We start from the raw sequence: 22,167 nt of genomic DNA, 5'->3' as shown, positions 1-22,167 counted from the left end.
GGTTTGTCAGAGAACAAAAAATGTTTTATTCCATCATATAAATAAGTTAGTTACACCTCAGAATGTGGCATATAGTGACAATAGAAGTCCACATATAAGGAATACATGTCCGCTTTTTTTCACTCATCAAACGGCACACATCTTTAATTTCTCAGTGGGACTCATTTCTATAAATTTCTAGTGAATAAGCTATCTATATATAAATATAAGCAAACTATTTTCTATATAATTCATATGAAGTTATATATGTCTGAAATTACAAAATGTGCATGTTATAACGTTTGATTCTGTCTTTGAAACCGATTTGTAAAAATATCGAAGGCTCTTGTTTGAAATAACTAGCTTCTCTAATGTGTGTTAAATATATAGTGCATGATATAAGCTTTAAAATCTACTGGTAAAATTTTAGCTTTGTGCAAAAACTTTGGAAGCATTTTATTCTTTGAAAGCATGACAGTTTGTTACCAATCAGTATTAGAATGTTTCATGGACCCTTTTCACAGACTAATGATGTCTTTCCACAATTATCAGCATCGCAAATCTAGTAAAGTTTTTCATTTTTTATTTTTTTAAAAAATTGAATACACTTTTATAATGCTATACTTCATGTTATATTACCTTGGTTGGCAGTTTGATGAATCAATGCTGCTTCGAGGGTCTTTCCAATACAACAGCTGAGGAGTAGCGGCTAATTTTACATCTTATTCTCTTCTGACTGCTGTAATCAATCTCTTTATATTTTTCCCTCTTTTGGAAACTTGTGGAAACACTATCACAGATGCTTATGCAATTGGAGCAGATAGAAATAAATAACTTCTATTTGCGGTCATCTTCCATTCACCGCTATAGAAGTTTACCCAACTATGAAGACCCTGAAAATGTGAAAAAGGTCCATTATCTTTAAAGAATGCTAAAATTAAAAGAACAGTCTATGATCTACTATAATTGTATGCAAAAGCATAGCTGGCTTTTAGTGGTGTATGGAAACCTTTGTGCAGCTAAAGTGCAGAATTCCAAATCTCAAGTCTCGTCTCCTTTTCAAACAACATTGCACTTTCTCCCAAAGTCCAACATCCTTTCTTTACAATACTTCATTTCCAAAGACCACATAGTCTCTTCTGAGTAGTAATGTTGTCTTTTTGGTATACACCCTATTTTCCTCTCCAAGCCACAAAGAACAGTAAGTTGTGGTGATTCTGGCCCCCATCCACAATCTCTCTCGCTCTCAGGCTTCAGTTCTCTGTCCCATCAGATCCTAGGTAGTCCAGCTCTGTACTATGTTTCCCTTGATCCAGGCCCAGGTCCATGTCCATCATGTTTTGTGGATGACCATGGAAGGTGGCTGAGATCTGGTCAAAAGTCTTGCCTCTTGTCTCAGGAACTCGGAAGAATGTGAAGATAAGGAAGAAAAGGAGGAGAGCAGCAAAGATGAGGAAAACGTATGGACCGCATAGGTTCTGTTGTAAGGAGAGATTGAGTTGGATGGATTTAAGACACTTTTGACATAGGTAGGTTAGTGAAATATTGCAACTAGAATAAGATAATGTTTCCTCTGCACTTACAGCAACATACTGGAAGCCCATGCCAATGATGAAGTTGGCAGTCCAGTTGGAGCACCCAGCTACTGCCATGGCTGCTGGTCTAGGACCTTGTGAGAAGAGTTCAGCCACAAAGAACCAAGGGATAGGTCCTGGCCCCACCTCGAAGAAGGCCACAAAACCAAAAATGGCCATCATGCTAATGTAGCTCATTGATGGCACAGTCTCCTGTCAGTGAACAAAGAAAAATAGTTAACGACAAGGAACCGTTCCATCACCTTTGCTTTTTACAGTTATATCTTCTTAGTGCTTCAAAACAAGAGTTGAACCAGACATCACAAAGTAATCAAAATTTTGACAGCATTTACTGAGCAGGAAAAAATGCAAAGCAAATGTGATGGTGCCTTTTGAACATTCTGTTGACTATAAGTAACTTTGCAACTACAAGTCAACTAACTCATTAGAGTATTAGTTAATATCTGCTAACTCTTTATTGTGATGCTCCCCCAACAGACATTCTGCTGACTACAAGTAAATCTGCAAGTACATGTAAACTTATTCTAACCCTAACCATACCAGTCTACTAATACTCTACTAACACTCTAATAAGAGTTAGTAGATATGTAGGTGCAATGTTACTTATAGTCAAGAGAATGTTGGCCCCAGAAAGGAGCCATCAAAATAAAGTGAAACCACAAAAGGTATGTTTTGAGCATTTTACAATAAGCTTCTGCCCTCTGACTTTAAGTACTTTATCAAGTACTTTTTCAGTAACTATTTTTAATACAAATTAGTGAAACATCCATTTCAAAGTATTTTGGGCTGACCAGTAATGTGAGGGCAATTGTCATGATGATGGCACAGACACACATTCCAGCAAGTCCAAGCATGTGGAGTGTCCGGCGACCCATCCGCTCGATCAGGAAGAGCTGCAGATTGGACAAAAGAGCAACAGACAGTGAGCGATGTAAGTAATAGGCAGCACATAATAAACATGTACTTTGGCTTGGTTTATGCTAATAATGTAGTTTATATTGTTTGATTTTTTTTCTCCCCATTTAATTATACGAAAATAATTATATCTAATTTTTAAGATAAAAAAACATTTATTGGAATGCTACATTTTAGCCAAAAAGGACTTAGATTTTTTTTAAATGTTATTATTGAATTTTATTATGTTCTCATGACTGCTCTGTTCACACTTAATAAAAACAATATCTGGCCTACAAAGTCTGTCTTATTTTTGGTACACAGTTAAGTGCCAACTAAGGCTAAATTGCACATCTTGTTAGTTACTCTTTAAAGAGTCATGAGATCTGTTTGTTTGTTTGTTTGTTTACATACCGAGACTATAGTGAAAGCACAATTGACAACTCCAGCACCTATGGTGGCGTACACTGGACTCTCCACCCCAGCCTTCTTAAAGATGTCAGTAGAATAATAGAAGATCTGAGCAGTGGAGAGCAAGCAGTTGTGAGAAAAATATGGGTTCAAAAACATGTCACACACAAATTCAATTTATTTCAGTTTACTGTTCTAAAAAACATCTTTACTGCCATAAACAAAACATGTATTAAAAGTCTTCTTTTCCTTCAACCCCTTAAGCCCTGAGGGTATTTTCAGAGTTTTTTTTTCTTTTTTTTTTCTGAGTGACACAAAAAAGTAAAGACTCGTAACTCCAAAACTATAGCAGGGAGAGTCAAAAGGTTGGTATCGTTTGAAAGAAATCTTTTTAATTTAAAATAAATAAATAAATAAATTTGGATATTCTCATGCTGAGAAAATGCAAAAAAAAAAAAAAGGTAAAAAGTGAAAATAAGAACATTTACATATCTTTCTAATTTAAAATGGAATATCATGAAGGAAATATGGTAGCAGGTTCATTCTTTTTTGTTGATGTTCCTCTATATGTGAGCTGTATCTGGATCAAATGAAATCAAGAGTTATAGCATTTGGAACAAATGTAAGCATTTTTAATTTTTTTGTTTTCTGAGTGACATGCACAAAAATAATGACTCATAACTTCAAATCTCTACATATATTTCATATCTGACATGCAATAGCTCGAAGAGGAAATAAGGTCAGTTCTTTTTTGGTCATGTTCCCCTATATGTGAGCTGTATCTGAATCATAGTTTCGATGTGATCAAAAGTTACAGCGTTTGGAATCAAGGTAGTCTTTTTTGTTTATCAATTGGCGCCCCCTGATGGGCATTTTTAAAACGGTTCTTTGGCGTGGAGTATCTCTTGACAAACACATCGGGTTATTTTGATCTTGGACTTATTTCATTTGGGAGAATCCAGTGTAAGTAATGAAGTGCCGTTTTCTACATATGCATGTTTCATGAAGTTATAAGCTGACATGTCAAGTGATAGCTACATTTTAGTTTTAGTTAGCATCTGTGCTTAATAGCCTGATCAAAATATCGTGAACGGCTTGTTGGATTATGATGATGATGTTGGATTCATTTTAATCGTGAGAATCTGCTGTAAATAATAATCAGATAAATACAGCATCTGTATATTATTTACATATGGGTCTTGAGGCGCTTCACGTACAAAAACTCGCACAAGTTTAGTCAAAGCCCAAAACAATTATACTCGTTGTATTTTTCTCCGTGAGACCTTTCAAATGACATGATTATCTGAGCTGTATGATGCTTTTGACACATTGGAGTACATAATATTTTTTGTTTACTAAATTATGAATTTTTTATTATAATTTTTTATCATATAATTCAGCAGTACTTAGGAGTTATTCAAATTGGCTAAATTCCTTGTAAAGTTCAGACTCTAAGCTTTCAAATGACACCTATTTTGTGATTATCTAGGCAGGAGTTTTGAAAAATATGGTTATTAATTGTTTTATAGCTAGGTGGCGCCCTTGGGCGGTACACTCCGTTTTAGAGTGATAACTCAGCACTCATTAAGAGTTGAACAAAACAGATGCATTAAAAGCTGAGTTTCTAAGCTTTAAAATTATACCTATTTTGTGCTATTTCTGTCAGTGGTTGCTTAGTAATTTGATTATGAATTTTTTCGCGGGGGGTGGTGTCTCGCCGGCGGGACACTTCGGGCTTAAGGGGTTAAATGTTTAGTTCACCCAAAAGTGAAAATTCTGTCATCCATTACTCATCCTCATGTTGTTCCAAACCCATAAGACTTTCGTTCATCCTCAGAACACAAATTAAGATCTTTTTAATGAAATCTGAGAGCTTTCTATCCCTCCATAGACAGCCTACACAACTACCACTTTCAGACCCCAGAAAAGTGGTTAAGACATCATTAAAATAATCCATGTGACTCCAGTGGTTTAACATCAGTTTTATGAAGCAACGTGAGTGCTTTGTTTGCGAAAAACAAACATAATTTACCACTTTTTTGGTTATTAATCTCCAACACACATTCACGAGAGCATTGGAGATTAATATTTTGTAAATAAAGCAAATAAAATTGAGGTTAAACCACTGGAGTCACATGGATTACTTTAATGATGTTTTACTACCTTTATAGGTCTTGAAAGTGGTAGTTGTGAAAGCTCTAAGAAAACTCTGATTTCATTAAAAAGATCTTCATATGTGTTCCGAAGATGACTGAAAGTCTTACGGGTGTGAAAAGACATGAGGGTGTGTAATGAATGACAGAATTTTCCTTTTTGGGTGAACTAACCCTTTAATGGTGATAAATGATTATATTTATACATTAATTGTTTAGTCCAACACTTTATTTTTTGTGCCACCATATTATGAAGGGTCAGTTACATTTAGTAAATCTAACTTTATTAAAACATTTTAGAAAGCTAATTCAGTTAATGAAGCAATCCCTGTAGAGGAGCTGCATTCAACTTTTTAAACTTTAAGTCATTAATCTCAGTTCATCTTTCTTTCCTAGTTAACTGAGCACATCTGCAGCACTCACAGCATTAACTCCTGACAGCTGCTGAGAGAGCTGCAGCAGGATAGCGATGATAATGGGCTGCCGGTACAGAGGAGAGCGAAAGAGCTCAGCAATGGACACTTTCCTCTCCATCTCCATCCTCCTCTTTTCCTCCTTCATCTCAGCCAAGTCTTCACTGACCTCCATACGGCCAGTCAGGCGCCGCAAAGCTGAAGAAGAGAGGAAATAAGCTCAATGGTTAGTGTGTATTTAGTTTACAAGGCTTGAAATTAACTTTTACTTGGTAGCACTTCAAAAAGTTAGGAGCACCACAACTAATATATATATATATATATATATATATATATATATATATATATATATATATATATATATATATATATATATATATATATATATATATATATATATGGCATTAATGTAATTTAGTCTTGTCATTTACTTGCCCAGAAAAAAAAAAAAGATTTTTGTGTTTGTAAATATAATTTATTCTGAAGCAATTTTCTCACCAGTTTTCTATCAGCTTTGACATATTTAAATCTGCATATTTGTGATATTTACACCGAGGACTTTTTTTTTTAACCTTTATTAAGGGCTTTTTTGTATCTTATTAAATGTATGCTTCATCTTTCATTTTAAATTCCTAAATTTGACCAATAAATAAATGACCACTATGGGGATGTTACCAATTAAATTAAATAATTTACACTGAAAAATTAAAACTGCATTAAATAATGTTATAGATTGTTTAAAAAAAATGAATATACAAATAATAAATGTTGGAAAGAATGATACTTTCAATCATGAAACTAAACCGCCAGTAGGTGGCGGCAGGTGACCGTCTTATTGAGTGAGTCTTTGAGTCATTAATTCAAATGATTCAAACGGCTGATTCATTCAAGAATGATGCAGTTCTTTATGAAAGGGTAATTGAGTCTTTGACTCAACCGATTCGTTCAAAAAGCTGAATCATTTACTAATGAAAATACGGTTAGTGCGAAATGCGTGGTGGTTCTGCTGTGATCTTTGTTTGGAACTATTTTCGCTGCTGAAACAGAACAAAAAAGCCAATATTGTGTCTAAAATGTAAGTGATCTAATTTAAACTACTTGTTTATTCAACTGTTGAATGAAATCAATGTCACATTTTCAATCGTGATAGTAGAAGACAACACTCTTGTGGTCGTGTGATGTTGCTTAACTGTATCATATGTTATAAATATAAAAACTCCACATTTTGAATTTTTACCGCAGTAGGCTATATGTTAACTGAGTTTCTTTGTATGTGCTGCACTCATTTGTTTCCATTTCTCCTCGAGAGGCTGCGCATCCTTGTTTCCATATACATTAGGATATATTATTATTTCAAACGCTACTTACACTAAATGTATTAAAATCAGAGTCATTCTCGCGTTTTGGTGATTCACTAGTTTTTTTTAAGCATTCTAGTGTTAATGTGGAGCCCTGCTGTAACAGTTCTTTTCATCTTCTCTCTTCAGCTCTTTACATTTTGCATGCTAGGTAGCTCCGGGGCGCAGTGAAAGGGAGATTGACAGCTATATTAACCAGCCTAAAGTCTGCTTTAAACTTAAGAACATACAGATGAAGTTTAATTGGTTGTGTGATAGAACGATGGACCGGTAACTGTATCAGCTAACCGCAGGCACACAGTAATTAGCAAACGTTTTGTAGAGAAATGAAAACAGGTCACACTTCAGGGATTATTTGCATTAGCACACATGCTCCCAAATATATTTTGAGGTCGCACGTATTAAATTTAGGGAGCATATGCGACTAAAATGGTCGCAATTTCGAGCCTTGGTTTACCATTAAGAATTATTAAATTATATTAATATAACATTCTAATTACAATTTTTGTGATCTGTTGTGGAGCATAATATGACATTCACTTTATAGATTTTGAACAGTATTTACATATCATATTATTTTTTAAACATTTAGTTAAAGTTGTAACTTGTATACAGTTATGAATTATTATATTAGAAATTATAATCATCTGCCAATGATTAAGCAGTATTGATTTATGACTTATGTTGAACGACTGTTGTTAGGCTCACTGAGCAGATAAAACCTCTTTTATTTTATGATATGTAATGACAAAGTGTAAACAAATGTTCAGACATCTCAAACAGGGCCGGGTCTAGGGGGGGGCTAGGAGGGGCAATGCCCCCCCAGATTTCTCTTGTGCCCCTCCAACATCCCCAGGATACTAATTTTTTTGTGATAGCACTCAAAATGTAAAAAAATATATAAACACTAAATTACGCGAATTACTAGAAACATTGTGCGGTTGTATTTTTCTGGCGCGCCACGCATCCTTTTACAGTTCTCCCTCACAGACATGCTCAGCACTTCAGGTGCTCACTCACACCCAGGCCCGGATTAAGAACACATTGGGCCCTGGGGCTATAGCAACACCAAGGGCCCCCTTTCATATGATTGCCATGCCACAGTGTCTTGTACCACAAGATTTTTTTTTTTTTTTTATTGTCATTATTTTTATATTTTTACAAAGTTCATTTTATCAAATCATTTTATATAAGCACAAGCACACTAAATATTCCATGCTATTTAACATATTTTAAAATATATTTAACATATAAAATATTTAACATATTTTAAAATTGTATTGCATATATTGCTGACACAATAATTCTTTCCTCTTATTAACACAAAATAAACTATTTTGAAGAAGGTGGGTAACCAAACAGTTGATGGTCCCCAGTGATTTCCACATTATATATATTTTTTTCCTACTATGGAAATTAATGGGGACCAGCAACTGTTTGGTTACCCACATTCTTCAAAATATTTTATTTTGTGTTCAACAGAAGAAAGAAACTCATTCAGGTTTAAAACAGCTTGAAAGTGAGTATGTGATGACAGGATTTTAATTTTTGGGGTGAACTATCCCTTTAAGGACAACGGTCCGCATGCTAACTATTAGGACGCTGTCACTTTAAGACCTGCATGCGTCCCATTTTCTCAACTCACTTCAGACATAACCAACTGTGTTTATGTAAACCTTTTGTGTATTTGACAGTATTGTGGCGCAATCAGACGCGAAAGATGAAGTCCAGTAGTCAGGTGCTGTTTGACAGGCTTAAGTGTGTGTGCACGCTTCGGGTGTATGGGGTCAGAAAAAGCGCAGCGCACGAATTACATGTTTAACTGGCAGGGCTTTAAAGCACATGCAAATAAAGAACTTTTGTGATTGCGAATAAGTGCAGTGTCCCGTGAGTAACTCTACCGCTGTGTTAACGTGTGATGTGAATGTGTCGAGGTCGAGTTGTACGGATGGAGGCACCAGAACTGCAACTGATAGAATGTGCTTCAAAGGCAGATAGTGGAGACAAGTCACACGACATTGGTGTTCGTCAAAAAAACTGTAGGAATGTTAATTCTGGATTTTTACACGGGTGATGATGATGAGAGAAAAACACTGACATTCTGAATTCAAACGGCAATAAAATCAATCGACTCGTCCCTGCAAATGTTGAAAACACCTTACGTTTTCATGAGAAACAATTACCATCCATCCGAATAGGGCTTAACTCGTTATAAGAATAATAACTTGATGCAGCTGCTATCTCACCTTCTTCAACGTGTAAAGCATGATCGGCGACGGTGTCGGTGGGTGAAGATAATTGTAAGCTGCCGCTGCACGCGGAGTCTTCCACTGGTACGGATGTTTTATGTGAACCGAAGAAATTAGTTTTGGTATTTTTGCTATAAGATTAGCATCCCTTTTCTCGCTTTCAAGCTTATTTGTCCGTTTTTGCGCACCACTATCACTTTTTTTAATCATTTTTTGAACACCAGCGAGGCTGAAAAAGCAAAAAAGGCCAATTTTCTAGTCTACATGCCATAGCGTAACGCAAAGAGGCGTTTCCCGATGTCATGGCACGAATTGTAAAGTGATTTTGATTGGACGATGATTTATCAGTCAGGCACATTTTCCAATAATTTTTTCTTGTTATTTTATTAGACACAAATCAACCACCTATGACTTGTCAATCTCATTTCCTCCAGCCAATCACGGGCCCCCTCTACCCGCGGGCCCTGGGGCTTCAGCCCCACCTAGCCCTTATGTTAATCCGGCCCTGCTCACACCATGCTAGAATTGCCATAATTACAAGATTTCAACTTGTAAAAAGCATTCATGTCCTCATCCACATTCATTTTCTAAGCAGTTTTCAAAGACACACCTTATCTGATCACTTCTCAAGACGGCCATTGACAATCACTTGAGCAGATGACATGCAGCTCCTTTATAAATGCACTCTAGTCAATATTTAAACGCGCACACACCGTTAATACATTGCTACACGATCATGGAACACTTCGAAATGTAGCTTGGAATTTTAAAAATGTGATTTCCAAGTCATGAAAAATCTTGAAAATGAATAAATTAAAAACTAAAATTGAATAGATGTAACTATACTAGTAAAATATAAAATAGTTTTGCTCAGTTATGTTCAGCTCTAAAATATTCTATCAACATATTGCGCTATTTGTTGAATAGTAGCCTATTATTTGATGTGATAACACCTTTCAGAATCTGCAAAATATCAATAATTTAAAAAATAAATAAGTGAGATCAATTTATTTTATTTTTGGCACTGCAACAAAAATGTATTATTATGAGATGTTTACGTATAGTCCACAATATATAATAAAACACGAAAAAGGAAAGAATCATGCCACCAGGTCTTCTAATGGTTTAAATTTCTTCAATGAACCAAGTTGTCTTCTTCCACTTTTAAATTTGACCATTCTTAAAGATTTGGAGTAAATCCATGAATATAACATTTTCCCAAAATTAAAATATTGTTCAGTAGACATTGAATGTGTACATCTTCCATTATTATACCAAAAGTTATGTAATATTTAGAAAATAAAGTAATCAAATTAATTGTAATTTTAAGCCATTCGTATCTTAGACCAAAAGTCTCTAAACAGTCCAATTAAACAGTTGTACTAACTAAACAGGCAAAAAACAATGTTTCAATTTCAGAATTACAGAAAGTACTTTTGTGATTAGCTAATATTAAATTTGAAGCTGTTATTAATCGGAAAAATCAGAAAAATGGAGAAAACTGTTTAGTAGTTAGGGGGATCATAAACCTATGAATCATAAATCATATTATGCTGCCCCACCAAGTTTTCGAAATGCCCCCGCAGTCACGCAATCCTAGAACCGGGCCTGATCTCAAATGCTTTGTATGGCACTGCTCACATTCTCAGCAAGTGTTTGGTATTCATATTTACTAATTGGAGTACATCGATGCTTGCCTAGAAAATCCAGCCTCACCACTGTACCAGCGGATGAGTCTGGTCGGCCATTGAATCAATTCGATTTCTAGGGCGGAGCAAATCAGAGCAAACAGGAAGCGGAGTAAATCAATCAGAGAAGGGCGGATATGACGTTAGCAAAGCAACAAGAGAGTCAACAACGAAAAGTAAATGATTAATGTGTTTTTGGTCATTTAAAACTGAATTCACGGCTGAATTGAACAAACTCTCGGGTCTCCCGTGCGCAATCTTTGTTGATATTGAAGGGACTTTCGCCGCACTAGAGTGATCACTGAAATAAACGAATCTGATTGCATGGTACGGTTTGGAGTTGCCTCGAATCGTGATGGAGGGCGAACTGACCAGACTGATATATCTTGTAGGAGATATATCAGTCTGGCCTTGTCAGGCAACGGTGAGGAGCCATTTCTAGTTGGCACATTTATGTCCCCATGAAACAATACTGCTTTTTTTTTTTTTTAAATGTTAATCAACTTATCCCACATGGTTTTTCATGCATAGATGTTGCCTAGCAAGGCCAGACTGATATATCTTGTAGTCAGTCAGTCCGCCCTCCGTCGCGATTTGAGTCAACTCCAAACCGTAGCGTGCAATCAGATTCATTTATTTCAGTGACGCAAACAGCGTCACTCTAGTGCGGTGAAAGTCCCTTCAATATCAACAAAGATTGTGCACGGGAGACCCGAGAGTTTGTTCCATTCAGCCGTGAATTCAGTTTTAAATGACCAAAAACACATTAATCATTTACTTTTCACTGTTGACTCTCTTGTCGCTTTGCTAACGTCAAAGCCGCCCTTCTCTGATTGGTTTACTCCGCTTCCTGTTTGCTCGGATTTGCTCCGCCCTAGAAATCGAATTGATTCAATGGCCGACCAGACTCATCCGCTGGTACAGTGGTGAGGCTGGATTTTCCAGGCAATCCTCACCGCTCTTTGCATGGTGCTCTTGGCAGCGGATGATATAGAGGAAGCGCGGGCTCTCTGGACAGAAAGGCAACAGCGTCATCTGCAGGACTGTAGGGAGTACTGTAACACCCAGCAGCACCGGCCACAGCTGCTCACTGCCCAACAGAGACTCTAGTCCTAAGATCTGAAAAGAAGATCATGAAATGGATAATGAAAAATGAGTGAAAAATAAAAAATAATATGGAAAATGAAATAATAAATGACTGGAGACCAAAAAAAGAAAAAGAAAAAATAGTATGAATTGACTTCAGTTTACTCTACCTGGGCGATAAGAATGCCTGTGACGATGGCCAGCTGGTGCAGGGTGCCCAGAGCTCCTCTTAGACTTGTAGGGGCAATCTCACCCACATACATTGGCACTAATCCCGATGCCAAACCTTATGAAGAAAAAGAAAAACAAGTGTCCTCTGAATATAAACAGTAATGTTGTAATTAAGTCATGTGACAATTACATTTTCAGCAGCCTTTACTACTAGTCTTCAGTATCACATGTTCCACTTCCTTCAGAAATCATATATATAGTATGTACTATTGGAGCGTGTATTTTAGCAGTGTGTACGTGTGCCTGACTGACACCATGTGATGTGCTCGTCTGGTGTCAGCTGCACCCTGATACTGCTGCCAAACATTTCCATCTCAGTGCAATGTAAGATGAACCCATTATCTTGAAGTGCTGTGCAATGTATCCACAACACAGTAACAACACCAGGCCAGCACAGACCTTTACCTGTAAAAATCTACAGTATCTCCCTGAATCTCCTGCTACTACAGCCCTTCTTGATTTTTTTATTTGGAATGATTTATTTATAAATGCTTAGATTATAAATAAAATAGGGTACACTGGAGATTTTGCCCTTATTAAGTAATAATAAAAAACAATATTTTTTTTGCATTTTTGCCTTAATTCAGTTTTAGAGAGGACAGGAAGCAAAGTTGAAAGGACCACGTGCCGGGATTTGAACTCAAGTCACCCAAAGCAAATTTCCACTACATGTCAGATTTTTACTAGTGATAATTCTGTTAGAGATATCTCTCATTTAATAATCACTAGTAAATGTGTAATTTGAGATATCTCTAATTGGAATTATGGCTGGTACAAGATCAGTTATAGATATCATTAATTACAATCTGTACTAGTCAGAACTCATTTGTAGATATCAGAAAATATTTTCAAATGGAAGTCAATGGGAGAATATGACTAGTCAAAATAGTATTGTAGATATCTTCAGTGCATATTATGCTATAGTCCAAATAACAATGTAGATATCAATTTTTGGGTTAGTTCACCCAAAAATGAAAATTCTGTCATTAATTACTCAGCTTCATATTGTTCCAAACCCTTAAGACTTTCATTCTTTCTTTCATCTTTGGAACACAAATGAAGATGTTTTTGATGAAATCTGAGAGCTTTCTTTCCTTCCATAGACAGCTATGCAACTGAAATGTTGACGCTTCAAAAAGTTCATAAAGAGATCGTAAAACTAATGAATATTCCACATGAATGAGAAATGAAGAGAAACGATCGCTTTATTTTTTATTCACATAAACTCACATAATTCGTGGTAAAGTGAAGCTCAAGCATGTTCACATGATGTGCGAGAACCAATTAGGGTTCATTCTTGTGCGTTCCCTGAGAGGTTTGTTCTCGCTCGTCAAGCAGGTTTGGGTGAGCTTCAGTTTATGTTCACTGATCAATGTTTATCTGTGAATAAAAGCCTAAATTCAGTCTGTTCATCATATAAAGCAATTGAGTCTCTTCAGAAAATCAATTCGTATGGATTAGTTTTATAATCTCTTTATGAACTTTTTGTAATTGATAACAGAATTTTCATTTTTGGGTGAACTATTCATGTAAATTATGACAAGTCAAAATAACAGAATAGATATCTGGAATTGGAATTTTGACTAGTCAAAAATACATTACAACTAGTAGAGCCGGGGCATTTAATGCTAAAACGGCTTGCCATATACGGAGCTTTATTTACTGTAATTATTAAGACACTGTGTTTAGAGATATCTCTAATTGAATTTCTTACTAGTGCAGTTATAATTGCATATACAGTATCTCTAATTATCAATCTGACTAGTCAAAATATAATTATGACTAGCCGAATACAATTGTAACAATCCATAATATATTTTTGTATAGTCAAACCATAGTTTTATATGCCAATTCAGCCTGTCATAGATGTGGCGCTAAGCACTTTTCCCATCAAGGACTGGATTTTAGCGTGGATATTAGCTTAAGTTCAAATCTGTGCATACACACATTTTATAAATGAGGCCCTGTATGATTATAGCTCTGATATAAATACATGGCCATAATGCAACAGTATATGTAAATGTTATTGTAATTTATTTATAATGTTATGTATTAAGAGCTTGACTGAACCCATCCAGTGTTACTAGTCTCCCTTGAGTTTAATAATACAATGTGCTCACCATCTTAGATTATGGAGTGAGTTCATTGTAATTCAATTAAAATTGTAAAATTTCAGCTGCCTGAATTTTTAAGATTAAACATTTACTGTAAAGAAAAGAAACTCATATACTCATATACCTTAGATAACCTGTCAGCAAAGTGTAAGAAAAACAGTGAAAGCTTACCACAATATGCCCCAATGGTAAAGCGTCCTAAAATCATCATTTCAAATGACCGGCTGATTTTGGACATCCCCATCAGGCCTCCACCAATAAATGCAAGGACATTATTGATAAGCATTGCTTTCCTCCTACCATAATAAACAAAGAACATCAAATAATGTAATACAATTAGGACATTTAGATTTTGACATTTCTACGTTTTATTCTAAAACAGAACAAAAATCCCAGTTTTTCTCCACATATTGATTCACATTTTTTTATCACACACCTTCTGCTGACATTATATTCTCAATTACATTGTACAGGTTATAACAGTTGTGCCATCTTAATGTTATGCACCCCAGCTAAAATCAATAACACAGGAAAATACCATGGCCTTCTCTGACCATGAAAAAGGGCAGGTCATCATTACACAGCTGTTGTAACCTGTAACTTGAGATCTGAATGCCTGTGCCCTTCAGCAAGGTTGCCCTTTAGTATAAGATTACTTTAAATCACTTTGGATTAAAAAAAAAATCTTAAACAATAAACTTGGCCCAGTCCTTTCTTAAACTATTCTATCTGATGATATGTTTTGCATCTGCTCATCCAATTTCTGGTTTCTTTACCCCCTCTTTCTTTTCTTTCACACTCTTTTAGTCACAGTTTTTTTTTTCTGCATGCATGACAGCTTGTTGGTTTTACAAACAGTCGATAAAACACTGATGGTTGACTGGCCCACACACAGGGGTGCATTAACGTACAGGCTTCTGTGGGCTGAAGCCCAGGGGCATGCACTGGGGAGGGGCCTACTGGCTGCACAAATAGTTTTTTTAAATATTAATAAATATGAGAGTTTACAGCAGTGACAACAGCATTCTATAACCAATCTCACACCCGTTTTTCAGGACGCAACCGGATGTTCGGGAACGCCTTGCTGTGTGAATGGAAATGGACTGGACAACAGTGCGAGAGAGCCAATCTTTGCTGAACGTGGGTTTGGTAAGTTACAAAGGCCCGGTCCGTATGGTTTTAAACTGCATGTCAACAGAAGGTTGCAGACTCAGTCAGTGTCTTCCACTAATAATAATAATTATAAAAATGTCTATTGTGAGTGTCATTCTCCAAAAAGAACTTTGACTTTGACTTCTGACTTTTCAGCTAGAAAATCAAGGAATTTCTGAAGATATGTCAGTTGAATTCATACATTAGCACAAACTGAAATATTTATGTATTGACTAATGGCCTAGTGACATTTTTATTCGAGGTAGGGGGATCTACTGTAATGCTGTAATGCCCACAATATTTAAAGGTGCCCTAGAATTGAAAATTGAATTTACCTTGGCATAGTTGAATAACAAGAGTTCAGTACATGGAAATGACATACAGTGAGTCTCAAACACCATTGTTTCCTCCTTCTTATGTAAATCTCATTTGTTTAAAAGACCTCCGAAGAACAGGCGAATCTCAACATAACACAGACTGTTACGTAACAGTCGGGCTCATTAATATGTACGCCCCCAATATTTGCATATGCCAGCTCATGTTCAAGGCATTACACAAGGGCAACCAGTAACGTCTGGATCTGTGCACAGCTGAATCATCAGACTAGGTAAGCAAGCAAGAACAATAGTGAAAAATGGCAGATGGGGCAATAATAACTGACATGATTCATGATAACATGATATTTTTAGTGATATTTGTAAATTGTCTTTCTAAATGTTTCGTTAGCATGTTGCTAATGTACTGTTAAATGTGGTTAAAGTTACCATCGTTTCTTACTGTATTCACGGAGACGAGCCATCGCTATTTTCATTATTAAACTCTTGCAGTCTGTATAATTCATAAACACAACTTCATTCTTTATAAATCTCTCCAACAGTGTGTAATGTTAGCTTTAGGCACGGAGCACTATCAAACTCGTTCAGAATCAAATGTAAACATCCAAATAAATACTATACTCGCATGAACCGAAGCATGCATGCAGCATGCATGACGAACATTTTGTAAAGATCCATTTGAGGGTTATATTAGCTGTGTGAACTTTGTTTTATAGTCGCGAGCTCGGGGGCGGGGAGTGCGAGGATTTAAAGGGGCCGCAGCCTGAATCGGCGCATATTTAATGATGCCCCAAAATAGGCAGTTAAAAAAATTAATTAAAAAAAATCTTTGGGGTATTTTGAGCAGACACGTTCAGGGGAAACCTTAGACTTATATTACATCTTGGGAAAAAAAACATTCTTGGGCACCTTTAAGTAATGAGTGTGTTTTTGTAGATTTTAATCTGTAGTGCAAACATTGTTATATTCAGTTTCAAAAATAAAAAAATAAGTGGAAATTGTCTTACCTGCCAAAAAACTCTGAGATGATTCCCACAGAGAAGGACGAGACCATGCCCCCAATAGAGAAGATGGCCACAGAGAGTGACCACAGAGATGTCAGTGTTTGCAGAGGGATTGGTTCTGAGTACCTTTCCGTCCATGTTGAGTTATACTCCTGCTCAATGATCTGAGGTCAGAAGGATACAGAAAAGAGAGAAGACAAGAGGAGGATGACATGATGAGACATTGGTACTCTCAGGACAAAAACCTTGCTCTCCTTCAAGAGTGAACATAGTCTGTTATCACATTCAAATTATGATGTTAAAGCATTAGTTGATTTTATGTTTTGTGTGTGCATCACTTTTCTCCCTGATAACACAAATATCTTTCTTATTACATTTGAAAGTGATTAGTGATATGCACATGCCTAGTTTTGTATTCTGGAGCAAGACACTGGACTGATTCAGAGGCATGGCCCCTGCAATTTGTGAGTTATTCCTGGAGATGTACAATTACTTATATATGACTTCTTGTCATTTATAGGCAAAAAGAATAGGAGCAGGGAATTTTGGGTTTAACAAACACCACAGTACAACAGAAAAGAAAATGGGCAGAGGCTCAAATTTTAAATTCTAAATTCATAAATTAGAATGCCAGAATTTTTTTTTTTAGATTATCATAAACATTTTATTTACTATTGTCACGTCTGTTCAAGGTTTTGATTATGTTCATCTTTTCATGTCTTTTCTTTTGAAGTTTCTCATAGTCATGTTTCCTGTTATTATGTCATGGGATTTCCTGTTCCCCTGATCTGCGGCCTATACCACGAAGGCAGTTTAGGTGGCTCGACAGGTATGTTTCAGTATAGTTTGTGCCAACCATGGGTTTTAGGCACCATGAAAGTGGCGCTGCTTTTAGCGGTGTTCATCGCCATAACTTGCGCTCCATGGCTAACTTGCTTCAGGGAAAACTGAAACTGGGAAATCTCAAACTGAAATTGGACCAATCAGCTGTGAGCAAAGTGGAGCAGGATAATTTCTTCTCGATGTGTAAATGCATTTATGTACTTCATATTCTTCAATCGTCAGCAGAAAATCACATTGACTCTCTGGCGAGAAGTTAATCACAGTTTTGCTGTGATTAACATATATATTTTTTATATATATATTTTACATATAAAAATATATTTTTATATAATGGTAGACATTCAAATGTAATGTTATTAGCTGCTGAAATTTGACTGTCTGCTGGCAGCCTTTTTTTATATTATAACTAATAATGGAGTTATACTGTTTTTTTAGCTGTTGTGCCACCTATTAGTGGAATTTTACAAAACTTGGTGTGTGTCCGAAGAATGTCCTGTTGTCTATATGAGTCAGGTTTTGTTAAGCCTGGACACTGCGTTCAGCAGCTATAGGTCAACACTTAAAAATAGGCATTGCCTGACCAATTAATTAACTTGTATCTCTGCAATGCTTAGACGAATCAAAATTCTTTTGATAACTTTTTGCCAGCACTGTCACTAGCTGCTGTGTGCCTATTTTGGTGAAGATCGAACAAACAGCCTAGGAGGAGTTCGAAAAAGTAGGCTGCATGATTGGGACCATCCTGCCGAGTTTAGCGTCTCTACAGTTTACAGTCTCTGCCACTCATACACTTTTTGGGAAGAAAAATATGGAGGAGGAAGAAGAAGAAGAAATCATTCTAATATGCTGATTAGGTGCTCAAGAAACATTTCTTAATGTTGAAAATAGTTGTGCTCCTTAACATTATAAATGTCTTTACTGTCACTTTTGACCAATTTAATCTTACTGACCCAAAACTTGTGTGTGTAATGTGCGTACAAGAAGTATTATGGCCTTTTGAAACAGCTTTTGGAAAAAAATACCCTGAATAACTTTAAGAAGTGATATGAAGATCCATGGTAGAGATTAAAATTCAAACTCAAACTCAGGAGATAAAGTCCTGGCACTAGAACAAAGAGATTCCCAAACAATAACACAAGCATTAGCTGCATGTTATTCTGGTCCCATTTGTGTAAATGTCACATCTAAATTTTTCCTCTTACATGTTCTGTCAAAACACACTCTAGAATTAGAATTAGAATTTTGCTTTACATCATAAGAGGAGAACAAATGTTTTCACACTTCAGCAGCTTATGATGCACTTTAAAGTTAAATATAATGAAACTTTATATTCTTTGGACAACATTATATCCAGCTGTTTCAAAGTGAAGTTTTAACAATACAGTGATATTATGTCCAAAGTATCATATGAAAGCAGTATTACCTTCTGTGGAGCGTTGATGACTCCAATGTTATAGCCAAACTGTAAGGAACCCAGTACAGCGGTGAACACTGACAGTGCGAGGGTTCCAGTTATTCTCTGCAAGACACCAAAACACACAATGTTTATAATCACAGTATCATAAGTCTGTTGAAGCAGGAATATTTTCATGTAATCTCAACACATTGGTGTTTAAAGTAAAATCAATTTTTTTTAAAATATAAACGTCAAAGGAAGTTACTACAGTAATACTGTCATCTTCACCTGTTTTCTATATTGTTAAATATTGTAATTCTATATTTATATATTGGGATTAAATATAAATACATTTTTAAAAAAAAAAGGTTGATTGATTTAAAATAAATAACTGAGATATATCAATGGCGACTCTTATTGACTGGATGGCTGAGGACATGATTGCCTCAATCTGTATAATAAAAACCATTATGTCACAGAATGTCTTCACAAAAATACGTTCAACATTAGAGAGATTGAAAGCAAGAAATCTATCTGATTACATTAGTATCTTCATATTTAATTAAGGATTGGTGCTTTAAAATGAAGCCCTATACTGATTTGATCTGTTCTGTCTGTCACGTGTTTGAGGTGTAATGGTTCAGTCTGTTCCCATGTCTTTGTGGTTCATCTGGCATTAGCAGCATGGGCCACACACCTGTCTTTTCACTGACTGACAGCAGCATGGGAACAGAGCCGACTCCTCTCTATTTATCTGCTGACACTACCCATAGGAGTGTACAACACATCTCTCAAAACAAATGCTGTGTTCACTGTGTAACACGTACTGGCATTAAAATGTATTATTAGGGGCCAAGCACCAAAGGTGCATGCTCTTTTGTCTATGGCATCCCATTGTACTGCTTGTGAGAATGTTATTAAATTTGGCACACAGATAGAGGACAGTCTGAACTTTAAGCAAAGCTCAATCCCTATAGTGCCACCAACTGCCACCAAATTTGTATTCATGTTTATGCTAATAACTTTTGAACCATAAAGCCTAGAAACAAAATTATTTGCACAAATTCATTGGCTCAAGGCGATTTGACATTATGATGTTATTTTCCATCACAAAAAAGTCTGCCTTTCTTTCTTAGCATTTTTCAAACTCGTTCTAGACAATTCGTCTGATTTTCAGTGAAGTTGGCTCAGATGATCTGCAGACCGTGCTCGCAAAAGTTATCAAAAGCTTTTTGATAAACCTTTTCTAGAATAACATGCAAACAAAATTCAACAAAAGGCACATCAAAATGCAATGCTTTAGCATACTGAGACAAATTTTGGTACATGTCATCACATGACATGACCCAAGGCAACTTGCAGCGTTTTGGCACACTGCCACCTACTGGTCCGGAGATATGATTTTTTTTTTTCATCATTCATTATTTTTGCTTATAACTTCTGAACGGTTTGCCCCAAAACCACAAAACTATAGATTCACATCAGGTCTCATTAGATTCGGTATGACATATCGAGTCAAATGGTACCCAATTTTGTCCCATATCGGCCATGTTGGGCGTTGACCATTTTGACGTAAAACACTGTATTTTATGAAGACAATATTGGTACAAAACTCAGTATGTGTCATCAGAACCATGCCCTGAAGATACTCAAAAAGCTGAAATAGTTAAAATTTATAATGAAATATAATTAAATAATTAAAAATTCAATAAAAAAAGTTAACTTTATAATGGAATTACAAAATAGATTTCGATGAATTTTAATGAAACTGGTCTTAATAGTTTCCTTGAGTGATACCGAGCACAATTATGCCATATCAGTTAAAATTGCTGTCCGTTATTTTGAATTTCTTTGAAAACCTCCTTTTTTAAACTCCTCCTAGACCGTTTTCACCTCTCAGTGACCACATGACATCAATTTGGTAACAGCACCATCGATTGGTCAAAAGTGATAAGCAATTAAACCATATTACTATTGATTGTATTTACGATTTTCTGCTGTTTTGACTAAAATCATCTAAAACAAAAACAAAACTCTTTAATCACTGCATTCTGATAACTCATCATTATACCTGTTTTGTGCTTGCCCCCTTAATTGCTGCTTGCAGCTATATTTATATAAGTTTTTTTTTTTTTTTTTTTTTTTTAAATCTAACCATATATGAATAATACAATCTAAATTAAATTAAAACCATATTTTGCTCATATTTATGTTATATGGTATATGGTAAAAAAATGAAAAGGTTTAAATGAAACTATGATATAAAATTAAAATTTTTCCACTAACTTGTGTTGTGTGTTTGTTCCCTGGCATGACCAAGCTGTGTTGAGATTTGGCTATGTTGTGTTTTGTAACGATACACAAAAACAATGTCAAGAGAGACGGTATGTCTGAACACTTGGACAGCAGCATTTTTTTTAACAAAACATTAAAATGAGTTCCTCAGATATGCTGGCATAATATTGTTGAGTTTGGCAATAGGCAATAGTGGCATCTGCATGTTGTGATTACTGTCAGCACACCACAAAGCACGACACTCAACAAGCACTAAGATACAGTATTCACTTAGTCACTGTGTGACTGAAATGCTTTTACTTAGTAACTCTGAGTCATTTTAAAGCAAAGATTTGACCTTGAAACATGTGACCATTACATACTTCATCTAACTGCAATGTTGACTTTATTGCAATCTCACACTCTCACTGGATCCAAATACCCAGTGACAATGTTACCATAACCATCGGAGGCTGCATGTTTGAGAGTGAGTGTAATATTAAATCAGTACATGGACAAATTCTCATAATTTATTATTTTAGCTATTTAAATCAACTAATAACAGCATAACATTCACTTTAAATATAAACATACAATTATTTAACACGCAATCTAAAATTGTTTAAAATGTTTATATTTTAAAGATCCAAATTAGACAGTTATCATCATCACACTGTATTGCAGTTCACATTATCTTATATATACTATACATAATCGACATTTTCATTACCTCCCCTCCTAACTGCTGAAACCCAGCCGGCATGACTCTGAGTGTGTGAGACTCAAAGTTTTGGTCCTGTCTCACAGTCCTCTCCAAGCAGTCTTATTCCAAAGCACTGATATGTGAATTTAATTTGTCCTTTTAAACGTACACACACACTCACACAAAGACGAGAACTAAACAAACAAAGAGTCCGGAATATGGATCAAGGCTTGTGCGTCTATAATTTCCTCTGTGAGGTTTGAAGAAGAGGGCACGGGGACACATGCTC

At 35.7% G+C, this 22,167-nt stretch overlaps 1 protein-coding gene across 1 annotated transcript; it reads right to left on the bottom strand.

The window, feature by feature from the left end:
- Positions 1-14: 14 nt before the first annotated feature.
- Positions 15-22,167, bottom strand: LOC137031135 (solute carrier family 2, facilitated glucose transporter member 4-like). Its single transcript, XM_067401807.1, has 11 exons — positions 21,906-22,167; positions 18,929-19,024; positions 16,666-16,826; positions 14,343-14,467; positions 11,997-12,112; positions 11,697-11,859; positions 5,456-5,643; positions 2,883-2,987; positions 2,366-2,467; positions 1,563-1,766; positions 15-1,457 (listed from the first exon to the last, which is right to left on the bottom strand). Exons 1-11 carry the CDS (start codon positions 21,936-21,938, stop codon positions 1,233-1,235), a joined length of 1,518 nt encoding a protein of 505 aa, XP_067257908.1. The 5' UTR covers positions 21,939-22,167; the 3' UTR covers positions 15-1,232.

Source organism: Chanodichthys erythropterus, chromosome 11, assembly GCF_024489055.1.
Source record: "Chanodichthys erythropterus isolate Z2021 chromosome 11, ASM2448905v1, whole genome shotgun sequence".
Lineage (NCBI taxonomy): Eukaryota > Metazoa > Chordata > Actinopteri > Cypriniformes > Xenocyprididae > Chanodichthys > Chanodichthys erythropterus.
Note: the sequence above shows the minus strand (reverse complement) of the source record. Positions and strands in the feature narration are given on the sequence as shown.